General features: G+C 41.6%; 1 protein-coding gene across 2 annotated transcripts in view; it reads left to right on the top strand.

The window, feature by feature from the left end:
* Positions 1–10,780: 10,780 nt before the first annotated feature.
* Positions 10,781–25,615, top strand: part of LOC118838394 (probable bifunctional dTTP/UTP pyrophosphatase/methyltransferase protein) — a 50,554-nt gene continuing 35,719 nt past the window's right edge. Inside the window, exons 1-4 of one of the 2 annotated variants that reach the window (XM_036745680.1) lie at positions 10,781–11,172; positions 15,482–15,613; positions 17,900–17,947; positions 23,068–23,132. In XM_036745680.1, the coding sequence (XP_036601575.1) occupies positions 11,080–11,172; positions 15,482–15,613; positions 17,900–17,947; positions 23,068–23,132 (338 nt within the window). In that variant the 5' untranslated portion in view covers positions 10,781–11,079. The remainder of the gene's footprint in view (positions 11,173–15,481; positions 15,614–17,899; positions 17,948–23,067; positions 23,133–25,615) is intronic. The other variant, XM_036745681.1, reaches the window with a different exon arrangement.

The raw sequence follows: 25,615 nt of genomic DNA, 5'->3' as shown, positions 1-25,615 counted from the left end.
CAAAAAAGAGGCTCATAGAACCAGATTTCAAATTATATTGCAAAGCAATAATCATACAAACTAATTGGTACTGTTTTAAAATTTTTTTAAAGAAGCCACAAAAAAATATATCTTGTATACATTAAATACACAAGATACAGGAAGCACAGAACAACATATTTTTTGAGGCTTTACCTCAGGATTGCTTCTTACAAAGAGAAGAAAGCCAGGCACAATCTGACTTGCACTCTAGATTTGTGAGGCTGATTCCAAATGGTTTAGAGGAAATGTTGGTAGAATATTACAGCTTAAAATCCTTTAAGAAAAGTCAGCTCTTCCAGGAGAACATTATACACAACCACAGATATATGGATTCTGTGAGGATCAACCCTGACAGACTTCACTCTTCTCAGCAACACAAGATACAAAGACAACTCCAAAAGAGTCACGATGGAGAATGCTATCTACATCCAGAGAAAGAGCTATGAAGTATGAATGCAGATTGAGGCACACTTCATGCTAGCCTTTCCCCCACCCACTTTTTTTTTCCTTTTCTCTCCTTTGTTTTTGTTTTTGGGTTGGTTTTTTTTTTTGTTTTTTGGGGGTTTTTTGGTCCTGTTTTTTCTCTCACATGATTCATTTCATTGATCACAGTTCTTCTCCATAACTTGACTAGTGTGTAAATTAATTCAATGCGAAGTTATACATGGAAGCTATATGGGATTCCATGCCGTCTTGGGGAGGGAGGGGGGGAGAGAGGGAAGAAAATCTGGAACTCAAAATTATGTAGAACCAAATGTTGTAAACTAAAAATAAAAATTAATAAAAAAAAAAGAAAAGTCAGTTCTTGAGGACTGGGAAGCTATTAAATTTGAAATTCTAGAGACATATACAAACATTATTCCTACTAAGAAGAAAATAGGAAACTATCACCAATGTGAATACACAGGGAACTCATCGACCAACACATATTTTTAAAAGAAATATCCAAAAGATGGAATCAAAGAAAGAGAAGAGAAAAAAAAAAAACAGCATGATGTAAGAGCTAAGCCTGGGAAGAAAGGCTAAGAAAAACAAATGAAAAGAAAATCAAAGAATTTATAGAACTGCTGTTCAGGGTAGATGAGACTGTGATAGCAGATGACAAAAAGAGAATTCTTCAATCTAATTTTGCTCTTCTGGCAAGAAAAATGACCTTTGGTGGAAAGAAGAGAACAAAAATAGCTAATAGACAGTTGAACTCAAGATAAGTAGAGAGATAAGAAGAGACCAGCTCATTGTCCTTGAAGAGGTCATGAATTGCATTTCAGATTACTAAAAAAAACACCTTTTAGACATGATTACTAAGCCATTGTCAAAGATTTCTAAGAAATTTAGCAGAAGGAACAGAGCTACAAGAGTAGAAAATAAAAAACATCACAATTTATACACACAAAAAAAGGAAGAAAGTAGAGTGGTGCTATCAGTCTTGACCTTGATTCCCAGAAGAGCAGAGATGTTAGTGAAACTCTAGAAAAGAAAGGAAAGACTACAAAGAACCAACATGATTTCATCAAAAACAATCCACAACCACCTAATATAATTAATTTCCTTTTTTTACAGGGTTACTAAATTGGGGTCAAGATGTAGTTAACCCACAACTAGTGTCTCTGATCAAGGTCTCATTTCTAAAATATATAGAGAACTGAGTCAAATTTATAAGAATACAAGTTATTCCACAATTGATAAATGGTCAAAGGATATGAACAGGCAGTTTTCAGAGGAAGAAATTAAAGCTATCTATAGTCATATGAAAAAATGCTCTAAATCGCGATTGATTAGAGAAACGCAAATCAGAACAATTCTAAGGTACTACATCACACCTGTCAGATTGGCTAACATGACCAAACAGGAAAATTATAAATGCTGGAGAAGATGTAGGAAAATAGGAACACTAATGCATTGTTGGTAGAGTTGTGAACTGATCTAACCATTCTGGAGAGTAATTTGGAACTATGCCCAAAGGGCTATAAAAATGTGCATATTCTTTGACCCAGCAATACCACTTCTAGGGCTGTATCCCAAAGAGATTATACAAATAGGAATAGAACCCACATGTGCAAAAATATTTGTAGCCGCTCTTTTTTGGTGGCAAAGAACTGGAAATTAAAGGGATGTCCATTAGTTGGGGAATGGCTGAACAGGTTGTGGTATGTGAATGTAATGGAATACTAACATGCTATAAGAAATGATGAATATTGGGCAAGTCGCTTAACCCCAATTGCCCTACCTTCCCCCCTCCAAAAAAAAAAAAAAGAAATGATGAACAGGCAGACTTCAGAAAAATCTGGAAGGACTTATATGAAGTGATGCTGAGTGAGGAGAGCAGAACCAGGAGAACATTGTACACAGTTAAAGCCACATTGTGCGATGACTAACTTTGACAGACTTGGCTCTTCTCAGCAATGCAAGGTTCTAAGGCAAGTCCAAAAGGCTCATAATGGAAAATGCTATCTACATCCAGAGAAATAATTACGAAGTCTGAAAGCAGAACGAAGCACACTGCTTGCTGTCTCATTTTTGTTTTGTTTTGGTTTCTTCTTTCTCATGGTTCATTCCATTGGTTATAATTCTTCTTTGCAGCATGACTAACGTTGCAAATGTGAATGTATATGTAGAGCTTAAATTAGATTGCATGCCATCTTGGGGAGGAGGGAGGAGAGGGAAGGGGAACAAATTAGGAACTCAAAAGCTTGTGGAACTGAATGTTACAAACTAAAAGTAAATAACTAAATGATGTGGTTTACCCAGATATCATCAAAGTACTAAAAAAAAAAAACTTCTTTCATGTTGTATTTGTGGACAAGATTGAAAGTGATGGCACACTTAGGTAGATTCAGAATTGGTATTCAGAATTGGTTGAATAAATCAATCAATAGAAGCATTTATTAAGTACCTGCTATGTGCTACACACTGTGCCCGGTGCTAGTGAGACAAAGCCAAAAACAAAATTGTTCCTGTTCTCAAGGAGTTAATATTCTAGTGAAGGAGACAGCAAACCCATGTATAGATATTTGCAAAATACATACAATGTTGGGGAACATCAAGGGGAGAACAGGGACGGCCTACTGTAGAAGGTGGTACTTAAGGAGGGTCTTGAAGGAAGCCAGACATTTCAAGAGGCAGGGAGGGAGTACATTCCAGGTATTTAGGAAAGTTGATGCAAATGTATAAAGAGAGGAGATGGAGTATTGTTTTTGAGGAACAGTAAGAAAGACAGTTTGGTTGAACTGTAGGGTATCTAAAAGAGAGCAATAAGCAGTAGTAAGTCTTTTTTTTCTCAAGTATTTTTTTTTCCATTTACATGTAGAAAAGTTTTTATGAAAGGATGAAATCTAAAAAAATAAAATTAAATTAAGGGATAAGAGAGGAATATATTGAGAGAGGGAGAAAGGGAGAGATAGAATGGGATAAATTATCTCACATAAAAGTGGCAAGAAAAAGCAGTTCTGTTGGAAGGGAAGAGCGGGCAGGTGAGGGGAAATGAGTGAATCTTGCTCTCATTGGATTTGACTTGAGGAGGGAATAACATACACACTCCATTGGGTATCTTACCCCACAGAAAAGTAGGAGGAAGGGGATAAAAAAGGAGGGATGATAGAAGGGAGGGCAGACAGGGGGAGGAGGTAATCAAAAGCAAACACTTTTGAAAAGGGACAGGGTCAAGGGAGAAAATTGAATAAAGGGGGACAGGATAGGAAGGAGCAAAATATAGTTAGTCTTTTACAACATGAGTATTGTGGAAGTGTTTTACACAATGATACATGTGTGGCCTATGTTGAATTGCTTGCCTTCTTAGGGAGAGTGGATGGGGAGGGAAGAGGGGAGAGAATTTGGAACTCAAAGTTTTAAAATCAGTTGTTCAAAAGAAAAAGTTGTTTTTGCATGCAACTGAGAAATAAGATATACAGGGAATGAGGCATCGAAATCTATCCTGCCCTACAAAAAAGTAAGGGGAAAGGGGATGGGGGGAGAAGTGGGATGACAGATGGGAGGGCTGACTGGGGAATGGGGCAATCAGAATACATGCTATCTTGGAATGAGGGGGAGGGCAGAAATGGGGACAAAATTTGTAACTCAAAATCTTGTGGAAATCAATGTTGAAAACTAAAATATTAAATAAATAATACAATTAAAAATTAAAAAAAGAAAAGTTTTTTAGGGGTGGAGCCAAGATGGCAGCTGGAAAGCAGGGACTTGCGTGAGCTCCCCACCACATCCCTCCAAAAACCTATAAAAAAATGACTCTGAACAAATTCTAGAACCGCAAAACCCACAAAATAGCAGAGGGAAGCAGGGATCCAGCCCAGGACAGCCTGGATGGTCGCTGAGTGAGGTCTATCGTGCACGAAGCTGGGAGAGGAGGGGAGCAGAGCTCAGCATGGGAGGCAGCAGGACCAACCAGACCAGGTGCCGGGCAGGGCAGGCCCTAGCACCCTGAATCAGTGAGCTGTGGCAGGTACCAGACTTCTCAACCCACAAACACCAAAGACAACAGAGAAGGTTAGTGGGAAAAGCTGCAGGGGACAGAGTTTGCAGCTTGGCCACCGCCCCAGGGGCTGCAGGGGAGGTGCAGCTACAAAACTATAGCTGCAGTTACTTCCGGTCCCAGGCCCACCTGGTGGGAGGAATTAAGTGGCAGATGAGAGCAGGAGTGCAGAACCTGCTGAAGATTTGTGTGAGATCCAGGTTGGTGGTTCTTGAGGAAGGAGGAGTGCTGGGGTGGCAGAGGTGGCTATATAGAAATAGCTCTGAAATCAATGGCATATTCCCTCAAGCTTGGAACAAAGTACTCTTTGCTCTACAAGCAGTCATACCCTGATGAAAAACTCAAGGGTCAAGTAAGTTGGCTGGGAGCATGGCCAAGCAGCGAAAATGCACCCAGATTCAGTCTCAGACTTGAATCCTTCTTTGGTGACAAAGAAGACCAAAACGTATGGCCTGAAGAAGTCAACAAAGTACAAGAGCCTACACCAAAAGCCTCCAAGAAAAACATGAACTGGTCTCAGGCCATGGAAGAGCTCAAAAAGGAGTTGGAAAAGCAAGTTAGAGAAGTAGAGGAAAAATTGGGAAGAGAAATGACAATGATGCAAGAAAACCATGAAAAACAAGTCAATGACTTGCTAAAGGAGACCCAAAGAAATACTGAAAAAAATATTGAAGAAAACAACACTTTAAAAAATAGACTAACTAAAATGGCAAAAGAACTCCAAAAAGCCAATGAGGAGAAGAATGCCTTGAAAGGCAAAATTAGCCAAATGGAAAAGGAGATGCAAAAGACCACTGAAGAAAATACTACCTTAAAAATGAGATTGGAGCAAGTGGAAGCTAGTGACTTGATGAGAAATCAAGATATTCTAAAACAGAACCAAAGGAATGAAAAAATGGAAGACAGTGTCAAATATCTCATTGTAAAAAACCACTGACCTAGAAAATAGATCCTGGAGAGATAATTTAAAAATTATTGGACTACCTGAAAGCCATGATCAAAAAGAGAGCCTAGATATCATCTTTCAAGAAATTATCAAGGAGAATTGCCCTGATATTCTAGAGCCAGAGGGTAAAATAGAAATTGAAAGAATCCACAGATCACCTCTTCAAATAGATTCCAAAAAGAAAACTCCTAGGAACATTGTCACCAAATTCCAGAGCTCCCAGGTCAAGGAGAAAATACTGCAAGCAGCCAGAAAGAAACAATTTGAATATTATGGAAAAACAATCAGGATAACACAGGATCTGGCAGCTTCCACATTAAGGGACCGAAGGGCTTGGAATATGATATTCCAGAGGTCAATGGAGCTAGGATTAAAACCAAGAATCACCTATCCAGAAAAACTGAGTATCATGCTCCAAGGCAAAATATGGATTTTCAATAAAATAGAGGACTTTCAAGCTTTCTCAGTGAAAAGACCAGAGCTGAACAGAAAATCTGACTTTCAAACACAAGAATCAAGAGAAGCATGAAAAGGTAAACAAGAAAGAGAAATCATAAGGGACTTACTAAAGTTGAACTGTTTTGTTTACATTCCTACATAGAAAGATGGATTCATGAGACCTCAATATCATAGTAGCTGAAAGGAATATGCATATATGTATATGTGTATACATATATATACATATGTGTGTGTCTATGTATGTATATATGTATGTATATATATGTATATACATATATATACACACAAAGGGCACAGGGTGAGTTGAATATGAAGGGATGATATCTAAAAAAATAAAATAAAATTAAGGGGTGAGAGAGGAATATATTGAGAGAGGGAGAAAGGGAGAGACAGAATGGGGTAAATTATCTCACATAAAAGTGGCAAGAAAAAGTGGTTCTGTAGGAAGGGAAGAAGGAGCAGGTGAGGGGGAATGAGTAAATCTTGCTCACATCGGATTTGACCTGAGGAGGGATTACCATACACACTCAATTGGGTATCTTACCCCACAGGAAAGAAGGAGGAAGGAGATAAAAAGGGGGGATGATAGAAGGGAGAGCAGATGGGGGAGGAGGTAATAAAAAACAAACATTTTTGAAAAGGGACAGGGTCAAGGGAGAAAATTCAAAAAAGGGGGATAGGTTAGGAAGGAGCAAAACATAGTTAATCTTTCACAGCATGAGTATTGTGGAAGGGTTATACATAATGATACCCATGTGGCCTAAGTTGAATTGCTTGCCTTCTTAGGGAGAGTGGATGGGGAGGGAAGGGGGGAGAGAATTTGGAACTCAAAGTTTTAAAAACAGACGTTCAAAAACAACAACAACAAAAAAAAGTTTTTTCATGCAACTAGGAAATAAGATACATAGGCAACGGGGCATAGGAATTTATCTTGCCCTACAAGAGAAGAAGGGAAAGGGGGATGGGAGGGGAGTGGGGTGACAGATGGGAGGGCTGACTGGGGAATGGGGCAACCAGAATATATGCCATCTTGGAGTGGGGGAGGGTAGAAACGGGGAAAAAGTTTGTAATTCAAACTTTTGTGAAAATCAATGCTGAAAACTAAATATATTAAATAAATATGTATAATCAAGCAAAAAAAAGTTTTTAACATTCATTTTTTTAAATTTTGAGTTCAAAATTCTCCCCCCCTTTTCTTCCTCCCTCATTGAGAAGGTAGGCAATTTTATATTCATTATGCATGTGCAGTCATGAAAAACATATTTTCATATTAGTCATGCTGTCAGTTATGCATGGACCTGGTCATGTTCCCCCTCTTATCAAAGAACATCACACCTTCTCCCGGATAGGCAGGTCACTTGAAATCTCATCACCAGGAAGATTGATACTCAATACCTTCTCAAGTCTTTCAGTTACCTCTCCCCCAGGAATGGAGGGCTGGGGCATAGAGCAGTAAACTTCTCCCAAAGCTTTCCTTTATAGAGGCCTCCAAACTTGCAGAACTTTTCAGGTACTCTCCATTTTCTATCATTAGCTCTGCTTGGTTTCAACTCCATGGAACATCATGCCCTCTGGTAACCCCTTTTCAGTTTCCATCAGATTGTAATCTTCTTCAGGGCAAAGGCTGTCTTTTTCATATTTGTATTCGCAGGCTTAGTAGAGTGCCTGGCACCTAATAAGCACTTAATAAATGTTTATTGAATGGAAAGACCTTCAGTGTCTCCCTCCACATTACTAAGTTCAAGTTCCTTTATCGGACACCTAAGGTCCTCCAAATTCTGATGCCAACTTACCTCTTCAGCCTTAGCCTATCCGATTCCCTTCCATGGCATCTAAATTGGATTCCCCAACCCATCCCCCATTCTGTACATCTGCTCATATTACTTCCACATCCTTAGAACTTCTTCCTTCTCGCTCTCCACTTGCTAAATTTCTACCCATCTCTTAAAGTACTGCTCACATGCGACCGAGTCTCCAAAGTCTTTGATAACCCCAATCAGTGAGAGCATTTCACTCACCTTACTGCCATTTCTTTGCTTTCCATGTGGTCTTGAACAAAATCACCTTACCTTCAGGGCCTCAGTTTCCTCAACTGCAAAATAAAGCTTTTAACGGGATTATCTCCCTAGGTTTCTTCAAGTTAGGAAAGGCAGCACAGTCTCTATAGAATTTTGTGATTTATAACATCTTATTTTAAAGGGGAGAGGATGTCTGCAAAATGGGAAAGGAAAGACTGAACAAATTAAAGCATATATAAATGTAATGGACTAGTAGGGCATAGGGACTGGCCCTGTGATTTGTCAGAGGAAATTCCGAGATGAGGAAACTCCCTTAATAATAGCTAACATATGTGTTATATATATTTACACACACACATGTATATATGTGTGTGTATGTATACATATACACATATATCTTGCTTACTGTGTGCTAAGCATTTTATAATGATTATTTAATTTGATCCTCACAACAATCGTGATATGTTTATACCATTATTCCCATTTCATAGATGAAGACAATGAGACAAACAGAGTCTAAATCACTTGACCAGGGTCGCAAAGCTATTAAGTGTCTGAGTCTGCATTTGAACTCAGGTCTTCCTGACGCCAGGCCTAGCACTTAACCCCACTGTACCACCTATTGTTAAAATGATGTGACCACATCTCTCCTGTCAGATTGGCTAAAATAACAAAACAGGAAAATGATAAATGCTGGAGAGGATGTGGGAAAATTGGAATATTGTTGCGTTGCTGGTGGAGTTGTGAGATGATCCAGCCATTTTGGAGAGTAATTTGGAACTACACCCAAAGGACCACAGGAAAGTTCATACCCTTTGACCCAGCAATACCACTTCTAGGGTTGTATCCCAAAGAAATCACACAAGCGGGAAAGGGACCCATATGCACAAAAATATTGATAGCGGCTCTTTTTGTGGTAGCCAAGAATTGGAAATCAAAGGGATGCCCATCAATTGGGGAATGGCTGAACATGCTGTGGTATATGAAGGTAATGGAATACTATTATGCCATAAGAAATGGGGATGATGCGGACTTCATAACAACCTGGAAAAACCTACACAACATAATGCTGAGTGAGCGGAGCAGAGCCAGGAGAACACTGTACACAACCACAGATTTATGGATTCCATGAGGAACAACCCTGACAGACTTCGCTCTTCTCAGCAACACAGGATGCAAGGACAACTCCAAAGGACTCACGATGGAGAATGCTATCTACATCCAGAGAAAGAACTGTGAAGTTTGAATGCAGATTGAGGCACACTTCATGCTCGCCTTTTTCTCTTCTCTTTTGTTTCTGTTTTTGGGTTGGTTTTTTTTTTGTTTTGTTTTGGTTCTGTTTCTTCTTTCTCATGACTCATTCCATTGGTCATAATTCTTCTCCGCAACTTGACTAGTGTATAAATTAATTCAATGCGAAAAAAATAAATAAAATGATGTGGCCTCAAATTCAGAAAGACCTAGGTTCAAGTCCTATCTCTGACGCACACTGGCTGTATGACCCTGGATAAGTCATTTAACTTCTCAGTTCTGCAAGCCAGCGGCATCCGACTCAAATAGAAACAGGGGCACTAATCCATACATAAGGATCTCTGTGGTTCAAATATTGTCTTAGTTTTTAAAAGATAATATTATATGTTTTATTTATTATTTATTTTGTCCTCCCCCCCAAATGTATTTATTTAGTTTGTTAAATATTTCCCAATTACATTTGAATCTGGTAAGGCATTTGCAGGTCAGTGTATTCGACACCTCTGCTCCAGGCAACTCTCTAAGACTGTTAAAGGTATGGGAAAGGTCAGCCTGCATTTGCGGTGGACAGCGTGCTGGACCTGGAGTCAGGAAGACCCGATTTCAGATTTGGCCTCAGACATGTATTACCCCTGTGACCTTGCGCTATGTAAATGTTAATTATCATTGGTGGTAATGTTATACGGTAGAAAAATAAATGGATTCGGAGCTGGAGGATCGGGCTCAAATTCCACATCTGCCGTGTGACTTTGGACAAATCACTTAACCCCTCTGGGCCTCGGTTACCTGATCTCTGGAATGGGGGCAGGGAGTTGGATTAGATGACCTCTTGGGTCCTTTCCAATTCTAAACCTATTATTCTAATAACCTACAGTGTCTCAGCTAACCTTTCTATCTCTAGCTAGCCCTCTATAAAATTTTTGTTGACAGAGGAAAGGCCCAACCAAAGCCCAACAGCTTTCCAATAATAAGAATTCAGATTTATATAGCATTTTAAAGTTTACAAATAAATATACTTCCAACCACGCAGGAAGGTATATAATTCCCATTGTAGAGATAAAGTATTTCCCTTATTATTCCCATTTTAGAGATGAGGTGGAAAGACTGTGTAGCTTGCTGAGCCCAGGGTCAGTTCCATAGCTGTAATAAAAAAAAGTCTGGGGGCAGCTAGGTGGGGCAGTGAGTTGAGCAACAGCCCTGGAGTCAGGAGGACCCGAGTTCAAATCCGACCTCAGACACTTGACACACTTACTAGCTGTGTGACCTTGGGCAAGTCACTTAACCCCAGATGCCTTGCCTTCCCCCCTCCAAAAAAAAGTATGATGTAGAATTTGAACTCAGATCTTTCATACTGAGTCCTGGACTTGGCTTGTTATGGTTCAGTTGTTTCAGCCACTTCCGACTCTTCCTGGGAAAGATACAGGAGTGGTTTGCCATTTCCTTCTGAGATCATTTTACAGATAGAGGAACTGTGGCAAACTGGGTTAAGTGACTTGTCCAAGGTCACTCAGATAGGCCATATCCGAGGCCAGATTTGTACTCAGGAAGGTGGCCCGGCACTCTATGCACTATGGCGCCACCTAGCTGCCGTCCTCACCCGCTACGCGGGGGGAAAGCCCCCGGCGTGAGCAGCCTGGCATCTGCGCTCGGACAAACTGGAAGCTGCAGTCTCAGGGTCAGCGCGGAGGAGGAGCCTGTTCCAGGACGCTTATAAGCCGCGCTTTCGGTCCCGCGCTCGCGCTCCTCCTCCTCGCGGGCAGTGCCGGTAGGGCGTGACCGTTTCTGACCGCCGCAACCGCCTCGGCCCCGCCGGAACCCCGCAGCAGCCGCCCGGGCCTTGTCAGTGTCTGTCAGTATCAGTGTCTGTGTCAGTATCACCGTCAGTGTCAGTGTGAGCGATGGTGCTGTACCCGGTGATCAAGAAGCTCGTCAGCAAGCGCGTGGTGCTGGCCAGTGCCTCCCCCCGGAGACAGGAGATCCTGAACTGCGCCGTGAGTCCGCGCGCGCCTCGCGGGGCCTGGGGACCTCGCTCCCGGCGGGGGAAGGGAGCGGGGGAGGGGCAGCCCATGGAGAGCTTGGACGGGAGGTCGCCTGCGACGAGTCCTAGGCAATGGCGGTGCCTGCGCGATCGGCCTTCCCCTTCCTCCCCTTAGGAAGCTGCTACCTTATGGGCCTGCTCCCCGAGCTCAGGGGGAGGGACCTTCACGCTGTACCGTGGGTGGGCTGGGTAGCGCGGCAGTGCTATCTGTATCTATGCCCACGCCTTCTGCTCCCTTTTGAGCCCTATTACCCTCTCCTGCTTGGCATGGGAGATCACCCTTTTTTGTGGTTGGATGTGTAAGAAGAATGTGCTTTACTTCCATATCCCCCGTTTCCTAATAACACAGGGTTCAGCACACAGTAGGTGTCTTATACGTTTTAATTGAGCTGTGTTGAATTTTAAGTCAGTTTTTAGACCCAGAATGGGATGAAGGAATTCCAATAATAATAACAAGCATTTATATAGTGCTTTGAGTTTTGCAAAAATATTTTACAAACATCTCATTTTACTCTGCAGAATTGACAAAAATAATAACTAGCATGAATGGGAGGTAGGTGCTCTTATTCCCCATTTTACAGGTGAGGAAACTGAGGCAGGCAATGGTGAAGTGACTTGCCTAGAGTCACATAGCTAGTAACTTCTCCTGATCTTCCTGACTCTAGCTCCTCCCATATTGTATCTGCTGCACGATTTAGCTGCTTGAGGATTGAGGCAAAGAGCCATCGGATTTTTCTCCTAATTTTTTTTTCCAACCCATCTTTCCTCCTCCAGGCCCCCAGACCTGGGGAAGCACCTTTGGACTGTTAGTTAAAAACTTGTCTCCTCTCTTGACGATATACCTCTTCTCCCGGGCCTTCCCCAGCGATGTTGGCCGGTTATAAATGTGGTCGTGCCACTCCTCTGCTCAAAAACCTTCCATAGCTCTCTGAGTAAAGTTCAGAGGCCTTTGCTTGGGTTTCAAGGCCCTCAGCTATGTGATGCCAGTTTATCTTTCTATTCTTATCTCATAGTATTCCCCTTCAAACACAGCAGCAGCCAAACTAGAGTACTGCTTTGTCCTCCCCTCCCCCCCCCAACATTTCTCTTTGGCTCTGTGTGAATGGCTAGAATGACCTCCTTTCCCCATTACCTGTTTGATTCCAATTATCCTTCTGTCAGTAACGACCCTTAGTACTCAAGCAGCGCTTTGTTTTGCCTTTCTCTAATGCTCACTGAAGGAACAGTGTATATTATAGCTACGTGTTTGCGCTTTACTTCTATATCCCCCATTGCCCAATAGCACAGGGTTCAACACGCAGTAGGTGTTTTATACATTTTAATTGAGTTGTGTTGAATTTTAAGTTAGTTTTTAGGCCCAGAATGGGGTGAGAGAATTCCAAGTGTTTAATTTTAAAAGGCTGGGGTGGGAGAGAAATTACAGGAAAATACGGGAAATAACTTCAGTGGAAGAAAAGGGCCTTTATAATGCAGATGGGATGGGGTGCTCGGGCCCCAGCCCTAAGATCATTTCTCTGGAAGCCTCCCAATTTCTCAGTAGGCCCCTGCCCTGTGAGAAAATTTTCTTTTGTTGCAGAACACATTCTCATATCAGAACAGATAGGGGGATGCCTGGCCCAAGGACTCTCTCTTGAGCCAAATCCCCAAGGTCCATGCCTCTGACAACTCTCTTTATGTCTGCGTTTTCCCATCCATAGATCATAGGCTCCCAAAAGACACCTGGACCCCTAGACTACCTCATCAGAATCCTTGGCATTCCTTTCCATTGTCCCTTTTCCATATAAGCCCAGTACCATCCTCAATATCTCTCAGGTTCCCTAAGAACCCTTGCCTGCTTCTATAGGCCTCATAATAAACTTTTTGCCATTTGACTAAGAAAAGGCTCGAATGTATGAATTTGTTCCAGGTGACGCCACACTGGCATTTTCAGGATCTCAACACCCCCAAATCTCTTCAGATGGATCACACATCCCTTATCTATCACAGTTCACAAACATTTATTGAGCAACTGTTGTGTGGAAGGTTTTGTATCATGTAGAAGACGGTCCCTGCCATAAAGGACCTTCTGAATCAGAGAGTCTTAACTTTTTATGTATATTATGGACGTCTTTGGCAGACTGGTGAAGCCTATAGACTTTATCTCAGGATGTTTTTAAATGAATAAGATACTTAAGATTATAAAGAAAACTATATCGAAGTACAAATATAAAAAAAAAAATTTAAGTTCCAGAACCTCCAATTAAGATCCCCTGTTCTAAACCAATTAGTGGGACTTTAGATAGCCTTTAAGTGTCAAGTGAGATTAACGAGGTGAATACGTGTGTAGTATATATATTCAGTGTGGGCAGCTAAGTGGTACAACAAATAGAGCGCTGGGCCTGGGGTCAGGAAGACTCTTCTTCCTGAGTTCAGATGTGACCCCCGCACTTAGTAGAGGTGTGACCCTGGGCAAGTCACTTAAGCCTGTTTGCTGCAGTTCCTCATCTGTAAAATGATCCGGAGAAGGAAATAGCAAACCACTCCCGGATCTTTGCCAAGAAAACCCCCATTGGGGTCACAAAGAGTCGAACACGACTGAACAACTAGGACAAAAATATGTTTAGCGTATTACCAGGTTTATCATGGGCTAAGTGCATCCTGTGGCCTGGTGAACAATGGCATTTCTAACTTGTAAAGCCTGGAAACATTGCCAGGGACAATTCTGTATTCCCAGTCTCGACTCTTCTTTTATCATTCATCGAGGGCTCAAGAAAGGGTTTCTAGTGAGTATGCATAGATGTTAGGACAAGATTCCTGTGTGAAGGGTGGCTCGGTGGGGCAGTGAGTAGAGCACCGCCATGGAGTAAGGAGGACCTGAGTCCTCCTTGACACACTTACTAGCTGTGTGACCTTGGGCAAGTCACTTAACCCCGGTTGCCTTTTCTTCCCCGCCCTCCAAAAAAAAAAAGAAAAAAGATTCCTGTATGACCAAATGTGTTTGGTGTTTTGGGGGGGAGGTGGGGGTGTTTTGGTTTTTTGTGAAGAATTTTTCAATCTGGGCCCCTTGGGGAAAAAAAAATCAAGATGTGTCAGCGGAAAGTAGAGAATGGAAATTGATGGGGATGATAACTTTAAGATCTTTGAAAGGAAAAGCCTATTTAATGCCTAACTTTAAAAATGTTGCAGGAATCTGCTAAATTGGGTTTGGCAGGCAAGCACTCCTGAAGCCTGAAGGCTGTTGTTGAGTCATTTTTCAGATGTGTCTGACTCTTGGTGACCCCATTTGGGGTTTTCTTGGCAAAGACACTAAAAGGGTTCACCATTTCCTTCTCCAGTGTGTCCCCATTTTACAGATAAGGAACTAAGGCAAACAGGGTTAAGCGACTTGCCCAGGGTCACACAGCCAGTGTGAGAGACTGGTCCTCTTATCTCCAGAGCCAGGGTTCAATCCACTTCATCACCTATTTGTTCCTATGCTTTTGTTTTGGGTTTGGGTTTGGGGTTTTGTTTTTTTTTTTTTTTTTGGTTCCATAAAAGAGCACTTTTAAGAAGGAAAACCTTCCATTTTAGCATCCTGGGATTCCCTAGGCCTGTCCCCTAGTTGTTTGCATTGGATGCTAAAATAAAAAAGGTGGAACCTTTAAGAGAAAGACTGTTGGATTTAAACTTCTCTGATATTCCCTAGCTGTGTGACCACAGGCAGCTTCTCAGAGCTGGCCTACTCATCTTTAAAAAGTGGATAATAATGCTTGCTTACACCACCTCCCTCCCTGGATTGTGAGAAAAGTCTTTTGCCAACCACAACTTGCTGTGGGCTGCTGCGCCCCTTCTATAGGAACCAAAACATCCGTCAGTAGTCATTGGTCCAGTCTAAAGTTCAGCTGAGGTTCCTTCTGCCTCTAGAGGCACACGTGGCCTCAAAACCGCAGGTTCCCCACCCCGGCTCTAAAGGGACAATCTTATAATGATTAATGGTCAGTCCCCACTAATAGCCTCTACTTGTGTAGCACTCGAATGTTTGCACAGCACTTTGCCAATTGGGAGCTCGGTGTTCTTATCATCCCCATTTCACCAATGAGGAAACTAAGGCAGGTGGGGGTTGATCCGACAAAGGTACAAGGTCATTGTTGGGCACTGGCAGTGTCAGACATCGAATGGAACATTCCCTTCCCACGAGGAATTTACATTCCCTCCGGGGAACGGTCGGTATCTGCTGCTTCTTAATTCACTTATTTTCTTTTGGTAGGACTGTATAAGTAAGCCTTGCTGTCTTTCTATCCTAGGGCCTGAGGTTCGAGGTGGTGCCATCCAGATTTAAAGAGACTCTAGACAAGTCTTCATTTGCACTGCCTTACGAGTATGCCGTGGAAACAGCAAAACAAAAGGCCCTCGAAGTGGCGAACAGGATGAATGTGGTAAGTTTTCTGTGGTGTGGGTTGTTTTGCATTATTTTTTCGTTATTTCAGTCATTTTCAGTCACGTCCGACCCTTTGTGACCCCGTTTGGGGTTTTCTTGGCAAAGATACTGGAGTGATTCACCATTTCCTTCTCCAGCTCATTTTACAGATGAGGAAACTGAGCCAAACCAGGGTTAAGGGACTTGCCCAGGGTCACACAGCTAGGAAATAGCTGAGGCTGTATTTGAACTCAGGTCTTCCTGATTCCAAGTCTGGTCCTGTATCTGCTGCACCACTTGGCCGCAGGGTTCAATCACCGGATTCTGGACGGTTTCATGCTGCTGAATTATTATTTGACCTTTCATTAGATTGCAAGATATTGTGTCAGTTGAGGAAAGATTGCCCTCTTTTGGAAATATTTTCAGTTAGGTCACTTTTCATGGATATAGAGTGATAATCAGAATGAGTGTGATAAAAGAATTAAAAATGTAAAAGACCTCAACAGCTCTGCTGGCTGATCCTTTGTGCCGATGCAGGCGTGTTTCTTCGTGTCCTGCTCCTCTTGGTTTCAATTGCCATCATTGATAAAATCGTCCTCCTTAAGAGCCAGGGTCTCCCAATGCCTCCTGGGCCATCTCCAGTCATCTTGATGAGTACCTGGTCACTGGACCCAGAGGGCTCTGGAGGAGAAAGTGAGGCTGGTGACCTTGCACGGCCCTCTCTCACTCAAATCAAAGTCAACCGCAAGTCACGTCATCATTTCCCTGACGTCATGGACCTCTTCGAAAAGGAAGGACAAACACAACCACAGCAGTACAATGGCACCTATGTCACAGAATTGTTGTGGGGATAAAGTGAGATGTTTGGAAAATACTTTGTAAACGTTAAAGCATTAAGTAAATGTTAGCCAGAAGAGCACATGTGTTATCTTTTCCTTCACGACCTCAGGGCTTTTTCTTTCAGGTTACCTACTGAATAGCATTTATTTAATTGTTTTGAGTCCTTTCTTCTCCCCGCCCCCCAAAAGTCACATTCTCCCTTACCTTTTTCCTTTTCCACCTTGTTCATTAGATGTGTCATAAGATGTCTGGGATAAAGTAATGGGAGCCCCAAAATTTTAATAATAAAGAACAGTTGTTCTGATATCATCACACATTCAGAGGCTAGGGCTCGATTAATATCACTTCCTAGGATCCTGGGGTGGGAGGGCAGGTGCTTCAGTCTGATTGACTCTAGCCAAAGGTTCACCATCCCTGCTGGAAGAGCTTTGGAGGGAAGGGGAGATTTTAAAGGAATGGGGCCCAACAGGAAGGGCCTTAATTTTCCTGTGGTGCTGAAAATTTCTAGCTTTGCAACTCTCTTCCCTTGTATCCACTTTTGATCCGGTGGAAATCATGTGTCCCCTTTTAAGGTTTACAAAGTATTTTATAAACATCTCATTTTATCCCCTCAAGAACTCTGCGAGGTAGGTGCTGTTATTATCCTTATTTTACAAATGAAGAAACTGAGGCAGAAGGAGGTTAAGTGTTGGCAGGTAGGTGGTGCAGTGGTTAGAGCAATGGGCCCGGAGTCAGGAAGCCCTGAAGTTAAATCTGGCCTCACACAGAGCCCTGTGACCCTGGGCAGGCTCCTTAGCCCTTACTTACTTACCCCAAATGAGATAATAATTGTAAAGTACTTAGTACCTGGCACATAGTACTGCTGTATAAGTGTTAGCTATTACTGTTATTAAGTGCATATTCAGTCTCAGACACGTACTCACACTGTGACCTGGGGCAAGTCACTTAACCCCTGTCTGTCTCAGTTTCCTTATCTCTAAAATGAGAAAAATGACAGCATGTGATCCTGGCACACAGTAAGTTCTACAGAAATATTAGATATTATTATTAAGGGACTTGTCCAGGGCCACACAGCTAGTAAATGTTTGAGACAGCATTTGAATTCAGGGCTTCCTGATTACAGACCCCATGCTCTCCTCAGTAGACCACCTAACTGCCGTTTTAATGTAGACTATATTGCTATGTTTGTTCTCATTAAAAGATTATGGTATATGTTTGAGCCTGTTCTTATTAATATGATTAATTAGTTCATATTATATTATTATTAATTCTTAATAATATTATCCTGTTTTATTATTTTTTTAGCTAACCATTTCTTTCCAACTGATTCCAAATTGCAACATTAACTTTGTATTGGTGATGACTTTGTGCTTTCTAAATTTATTGACATAGTCTTTTTTGAGGGGGTAGGGTGATAGAAACTTTTTAAAAACGTTTATTTCAAAAAGCATTCTAATTTTTACAGAAAGACTTTAGACCTCCAGACGTTGTCATAGGAGCAGACACTATTGTGGTAAGTTTTCCACACCCCGCCTTTGGATGGTTTCCTTTCACCTTTCTTCTTTACATTAATTCTTTACAATTATTTCTCATTAACCTAGTGTTAGCATTCTGCATGTGTCCTACTAAATGCTTCCTCCTTCCGTTCGGAATATAATTAGTCTTTTCATTTAGGAAATTGCTTCCCAACTATGGACAGTGGGGGAAAGAGGCTTATTTAAAATAAGAACTTGAAAGGAGTTCAGACACTAAAAAAGAAAAATACAAAACTATAGGTTTATAACACCAAGGCAGTCCCTCCAGTGCTGTTGGGGAAAGGCATCCTAGGTATTTGACAGAGGCATTCTGTGATCCTTAGACTAGATCATAAAATCACAGAGCTAGAAAGGACCTCAGAGGTCAGAAAAATTCTCTTCTTTTGTTATATAATGTATATAGAAATGCCCATTTTATTGGGTTTATTAAGTTCAGAATATATAAGGCAGCTAGGTGGCACAATGCATAGAGTGTAGGGGCTGGAGTCAGGAAAATTCATCTTAGTAAGTTTAAATCTGCCCTCAGATATTTACTAACTGTTGTGACCCTGGGCAAATCACTTAAATCTGTTTGCCTCAATTCCTCATTTGTAAAGTGAGCCGGAGAAGGAAGTGGTGAACCACTCCAGTATCTGCCAAGAAAACCCCAAATGGCATCACAGAGGATCAGACAGGACTGAAATGATTCAACAGCAACAAAATACATATATTTGTGTGTGTATCATATATGTGTATATATACATATATTTGCAAATATATATACACACATAGAATATAATATATTACATATAACATGTATGTGTATAATGGAAGCAGTTCAGTTCAGTTGTATGCCTGTAAAGCCTGGACAGTATATTAGCGCTATCCCAGGAAACTGAATCCCTTCCATTTGAACTGTCTTAGGAAGATTCTGAAGATCACCCAGCAGGATAAGGTAGCAGCACTGAGGTCCTTACTCAGACTAAACCACCAAGCATTCAGACTCTACCGCAGGGAGCACAACTCCGATGGGCTGGCCACATTGTTCAAATGCCAAATATACACTTACCAAAAAGACTATTTTATGGAGAACTCAAAAGGGCAAGCGCTCACATGGTGGTCAGAAGCGATACAAGGACACTCTCAAGGTCTCTCTCAAGAACTTAGGAATTGATCGTGTGACATGGGAGACCCTGGCACAGGACCACTCAGCATGGCGTGCCCACATCAGAGGAGGCACTGTTTCCTATGAGCAAAGCAGAATTGAAGTAGTTCGAAAGAAACATGAGATGCACAGATTTAGAGAATCCACCCCAAGTGTTCACACGGACTATTTGTGCCCAACATGATTGGTCTGATCAGCCACAATCAGACATGTTGTCATCCGAATGTAACACAGTGATGTCAATTTGATCATCTTCCAGGACAAAGGACAACAGCCAACTAATATTATAACATAGTACATATAATATGTATGTGTATAAGAAGGACCTTAGGATTCCATCTAGTCTAGTTTTCTCATTTTACAGATGAGGAAACAGTCCCAGTAAGTTACTCGAGTTGGCAGAGGTCACACAAATATAAGCATCAAAGGCTGGATTTGAACCCAGTTTCTCTGACTCTGGAACCAGGACTCTTCCCACGTACCACACAGAGAGATCATTTTCTAAGGTGTTAATTATGAGATTCAGAATATATTATCCTCTGTGTAGAGGAGTGTGGCATAGTATCTAGAGGGATGCCTTGAGAGTCAGGAATACCAGCCCTAAGCCCTGCCACTGACATTCTGGCCATCTGACTGAATACTTCCCTAACTATACTGTGGTAACTATAAGTTACCAAGGAAGATGTCAGTCAGCGCTGGTAGGGGAAATTTCTTCATCAGTGAAATCACAAGTCTAGGACTATCCCAAAAAAAGGTCCAACGCACCAAAAAATCCTCCAAGAGTTGTTTTGTTCCATAGATACCTTTGGCAGTCTGAGGAAGCCTGTTGGCCCCTTCCTACAATATTTTTAAATGCATGAAGTAAAGTACGTAGTATTACACATATATTGAAATAATCCAAGTTCATAGACTCCCCACCCTCCGAAATTTCTCTCTGGACCTCTTGGTGGGAAAAGAACCAGTGGACCCCAGGTTAAGAACCCCTGTTCTCTTTAGTACTTTGAAGGCTCTTTCCCAGCCTAGACTTTGAGAGCACTTTAAATTAAATTAATTTTGGTATAATGTGTCTAGTTTGTGGAGAAGGAAATTGAGGTGCTCACTGGGAACAGTGTTGTTTGTAGTGTGAAGACGGTAGCCCCTCAGTTTGCTAGCTAGCAATCTGATGGCTGCAGATGAGATAACATTGATTTGGTTTGTTTTTATTTTGTTGACTGTATATGCATGAAACATCTTTTACGTTCAGGGATACGATGTGAATAAAATTTGTAGAATTGTTCAGTCATTTTTCAGTTGTGTCTAACTCTTTGTGACTCCAGTTGAGGTTTTCTTGACAGAGATACTAGAATGATTTGTCATTTCCTTCTCCAGCCCTTTACAGATGAGGAACTGAGGCAAACAGGGTTAAGTGACTTGCCCAGGGTCACCCAGCTAATAAGAGTCTGAGGTCAGATTTGAACTCAGGAAGATGAATCTTCCTGACTCCAGGCCTGGTACTCTATTCACTGCACTACATAGCTACTCAAAAGACCCTTAGAGCGCCAGAGCAGAAACCTACCTCTTGCTCCCAGGTGAATACTTTATCCATTACATCACACTACCTCTGAGCAGCACATCGCTCCCCTGTGCAGCACATCTCCCCTATGAAGTAAATGATGCAATTGTGTTTATTTATTTGTCTTTGTGTGTCTGTACTTTTACTTGTGATGTCGTTGGCATTGTGGGCTAGCAAGTACAAGAGATTTTTCCCTTTTTAAAAAAATTCAGTAGGCACAGAAGTCTAGTTACAGCAACTTGGCTAATTGAATTTTTAAAGCTATAATACAGGAATAAAAGGAATATAAAATACAGCTCCCAGTCTGCAGTCACTGAATCAGGACCTGAAGGAAAACAGACAGTTGGAGCTCAGAAAAGGATTTCTTTTCTGAATACAGGCTCAGAATTCAAACCAAAGGGCCACTAGGTGGCGCCATAGGGCATGGAGTGCCAGGCGTGAAGTCAGGAAGACTCATCTTCCTGAGTTCAAATGTGGCCTCAGACACTTCCTAGCTGTGTGACCCTGAACAAGTCACTTAACCGTATTTGCCTCAGTTGCCTCATCTGTAAAATGAACTGGAAAAAGGAAATGGCAAACCACTCCAGCATCTTTGTTAAGAAAACCCCAAATGGGGTCACAGAGAGCTGGACGTGACTGAATAGCAACAATAATTCAAACCACCAGGTGTGCCAAGCTCCAAGTGGATAGAGCCTGCATAGGGACTTTAACAACCCCACGAGGCTGCCCATGCTCCCACTATATCTGGCACAGGGACTGTCCTTGGAGGAAGCTGTTACTGCCAAAGATCAGCACCTTCTCCTCCATTTATAATAAAGAACATTACCTGGGGCACTGAGAAGGTTAAGCCCAGACCTTTATGATTCTGAGAACAGTTTCTTATTTACTACTCCATACTGCCTCTCCAAAACCCAGGAGATCATCGGTGTAATGTTATTAATCCTATTTTATGGTTTAGGAAACCGAGGCTGAAGATATAGTTAATTATTCAAGGTCACACGACTAAGCATAGATTCTGGAATTTGAATTCTGGCCTCCTGTTTTCTAAGTCCATTACTCTTTCCGATGGCTTTTCAGCTTTGGTTCTGTGATTCTAGAGAAAAGTGAAGTACTTTAGTTGCCTTTGGGTTATTTGCAGAAGATTATGCCTGTAAACTGCCCCTGAAACAAACCAATTACCTGGCTTCTGTTATAGCCATGTGTCTGGCTATACAGCGGCCAGGAATTTGACTCTGGCTGGGCTCCATTCCACCTGACCCTTGCCTTGCCCTAAATCCCCAAACTAGCTTGTATGCCAGGCAGGCGCGATGCCTGCATGCTCCAGCGCTAACCATAGGACTGTAATAGACACAGATAGCTGTCCACCCCTTACCTCAAATTGGATGGATGGATTGCACATCGCCTCCTTGGAATTAGGGGGAAGCCATAGGAGGCTCGAGGAGGGATGAAAAGGTTTAGGAGAGCCCCTGTGGAGAGTGGGATAGTGAGGTGATAAGGGAGGTATAGTAGGATTGCCTAGCAGCATTGAGGACCCAGTTGAGGTTGTGTAACACAAATTTGTAGCGGACCTAGTCAGAACACTTGTCACTTTCTCCACCTTTTCTGATGTATAAGCACTTAGCACAAGGCCTCGCACATAGTCAGCACTAGATGAATTAGCATCATCACGATTGTTGTTATGCTATTAGTGGGGTAAAAAGTACTCCCTCTGCCTATGGAGATCTCAACCCAAATATCAGCGAATAAGCATTTATTAAGTGCCTTCTTTGTGCTAAGCACTCTGCTTGGTGCTTGGGATGCAAAGATAAAATGTAGTTCTAGTACCTCATTTGATCTTCATAATGAGCCCAGGAGGTAGGTGCCATTATGATCCCCATTGTACAGATGGGGAAACTAAGGCAGCCATCAGTTAAGTGACTTGCCCAGGGTCACACAGCTAGTAAGTAGCCAAGGCCAAATTTGAACTCGGGTGTATCTGACTTCTCATTCAGCCCTTTATCTACTGTACCACCTAGAAGATTACATCCAAGGCCTGCTAGATAGTTTTTGAGAGCTGCTGTGGCTGAAAAATGTACCATACCGAAGCTAACTAGTTGTTGCGCCTATCCAAAGCTTCCCCTGGGGTGTCAGGCCTGTAACCTGCCCATGGTCCTTTCCTCCAAGCTTTTCAAAGATCTGTAGGTTACAGACTGGCAGAGCTTGCATTGCACTGTTACTGCCTTGGAGAACCTCGGGTCCCCCCAAACCACAGGGAGGTGTCAGAGGAGGACTTCGGTGGAAGAGTCACATCTATTAGATACAAATTGAATAGCATGTCAGTCTTCAGATTTCATTTGCCAAGTGTGAAAACGACATGCTGTTCTTCTCCCATCCCTGCCTCCTCCTCTTGTTTCTTGTTTCAGACGGTGGACGGACTGATCCTGGAGAAGCCAGCTGATAAGCAAGATGCCTATAACATGCTTTCAAGGTCAGTGGGGGGCAACTTTAAAGTAGTTTCTTGCTACAAATGAGACTTATCTGTGTTGCCTCTTAATTTTAAGACATTATACTTAACTTTGTAGTAATTTTAATAAAACCTCACAAATACTCAGCTTTAAAAAGTTTTAGTCACTCTGAAAACTTGAACTTTGGGTTTTTAATACTCAATTATATTTTCATTGTTTTCACTGGTTTGTAACCTAATCTATAGATAGACATCCTCAGGTTTCAGAATAGGTTGTGTCCCCTAATCTGGAGTGAAGGGCAGAAAACAAGAGACAACCTGTTATTAATGGTAGTAACCCAGGAAACAGCCATCAGAAAATGTAAGTGACCAAAAATAAACTGAAAACAGAAAGGGGGACATGAATGAAGCAAATGAAAGAAGACTTTTGTCAGTAATAGATAAAACTGAAAAGGGAGACTAGGGCTTGTCATTGCCTTTCTAATGTTAAGAAAGAGGATGCTCAGATTCTAGGCAGTTGCTGCTGGTTCTGAATTCAGAGATTGCCCTGGAATGTAACAGGACAATTTATCAGGCTGCCAGGATAATTAATTACCTGATTAATTGATTATTAATTAAAACATCCCCTAATTTATAGTGGTGAGAACTGGCATCCATATCACTATCTCAATTTTGCAAGGTGCTTTATAAGCATTATCTGAGGTGGGCCTCGGGTAGGTACTACAGTGGTTATCTCTACTTAAATAAAACATGGTGAAGTGGGTAGAAGTGGGTAAAACACTAGCCTTGGAGACATCAAGGACTGAGGACATATACTAGCAGATGACCATGGTCAATTCACTTAAACCTTTCAGTTCCTAAGGCAACTCTTTAAGATTAAATTATAGATGAGTATCAGTCTGTGTGGACAAATTGAGGGAGCTTCCACAGTGGTGTTACTCTAAGCTGATGAAATTAAAAATTTGGAATCTCCTTTCCTCCAAAAGAAATAGGAAGAGGATACTGAGGCTCATAGGGGTTTATAATAATAATAATGATAGTATTTATATAGTGCTTTAAATATATTATCTCCTTTGATTCTAAGAAGAAGCCTGTGAGGGAGGTGCTATTATTATCCCTACTTTAAAGCGGAGAAAATAGAGGTTACATGAATTGCCCAGGGTTATATAACTAAAGTGTCTGAAACGGGATTTGAACTCAGGTCTTCCAGCTCTCTGCGTACCACTCTACCTATCTATCTGTGTTTTGTCCATGGTCACAAAGCTGGTAAGAAAGAGATTCTAGATAATCGGTATGGATTCTTAGACAGAAGTATCCCTGGAATAAATAGTAATACCAATAGCTTATATCTATCTAGCAATTTAAGGTTTGTAAAGCATTTTACATATATCATCTAATTTACAACAACCCTGTGATGTACATGCTGTTTTTATTCCCATTTTAGAGATGATGAAACTAAGGCTTAGAAAATTTAAGTTGGGGAAGGGAAGGGAAAGAAAAAGTACTTATGTAGTACTTACTGTATGCTAGGTACTGTGCTAAGTGTTTTAAGGTTAGGTTTTGGGTTTTTTCTTAAGCAAACATCTCATTTGTTTCTCTTAACAATACTGTAAAGTGGGTGCTATCAGTAAAATGGGGAAACTGAGGTAAACAGACTTGTCCAGAACCACAAAGCCAATAAGTGTCTGAGGCCAGATTGGAACTCAGTCTTCTTTTTTTAAAAATTAATTAATTTTTATTTTACAACATTCAGTTCCACAAGCTTTTGAGTTTTAAATTTTCTCCCCCTTCTTCCCCTCCCTCCTTCTCAAGACGGCATGCAATCTGATATAGGCTCTACATATACACTCATATTAAACATATGTTCACATTAGTCATGTTGTAAAGAAGAATTATAACCAGTGGGACTCAGTCTTCTTGACTCCAGGCTTGGTGCTCAATCTACTGCACCCCCACCTGCCTCTATAAGTTAAGTGGCTTGCTGAGGGTCTGAGAGTTGAGTAGGACAGTTCACAGGTTACAACATGTTCCTTAAAGAAACTAAAATTTCCCTTGCTCTAATTCTTTGCACATCAAGCAGCCTTCAACGTGGGAGAGCGATTAAGTCAACCCACTAGAGAAGTCTATCCTGTTCAGATGAGCAGTCTGGTTTTCAGGCCCATTGTGTCCCTGTTGCAATAAATTTGGTATTGGGGTTATTTTCTGTGTTTGTGTTTGGCTGATTTGTGTCCTCCTCCTCCCCACCCTTACCCCTCCAGTTTCAGCAGCATTCAACAGATGTTCCAAAGTCAACACCTGACTTTGGAATGTAGTGATCCCATCAAAGTACCTGTTGAGTTAAGGGAAGCTTAGAGTTGCAAGAGACCTAAGCAACCATCTTGTCCAATTCAGACCCCAAAAAATTCTACATCATACCTGACAAGTAGTCATCTAGTTTTGTTAAAGATGTACAATGAAGGGGAATCCATGATTTCAGGAAGCAGCTCATTCCACTTTTGGATAGATCT

The sequence above is a fragment of the Trichosurus vulpecula genome, chromosome 2, assembly GCF_011100635.1.
Source record: "Trichosurus vulpecula isolate mTriVul1 chromosome 2, mTriVul1.pri, whole genome shotgun sequence".
NCBI lineage: Eukaryota > Metazoa > Chordata > Mammalia > Diprotodontia > Phalangeridae > Trichosurus > Trichosurus vulpecula.
Note: the sequence above shows the minus strand (reverse complement) of the source record. Positions and strands in the feature narration are given on the sequence as shown.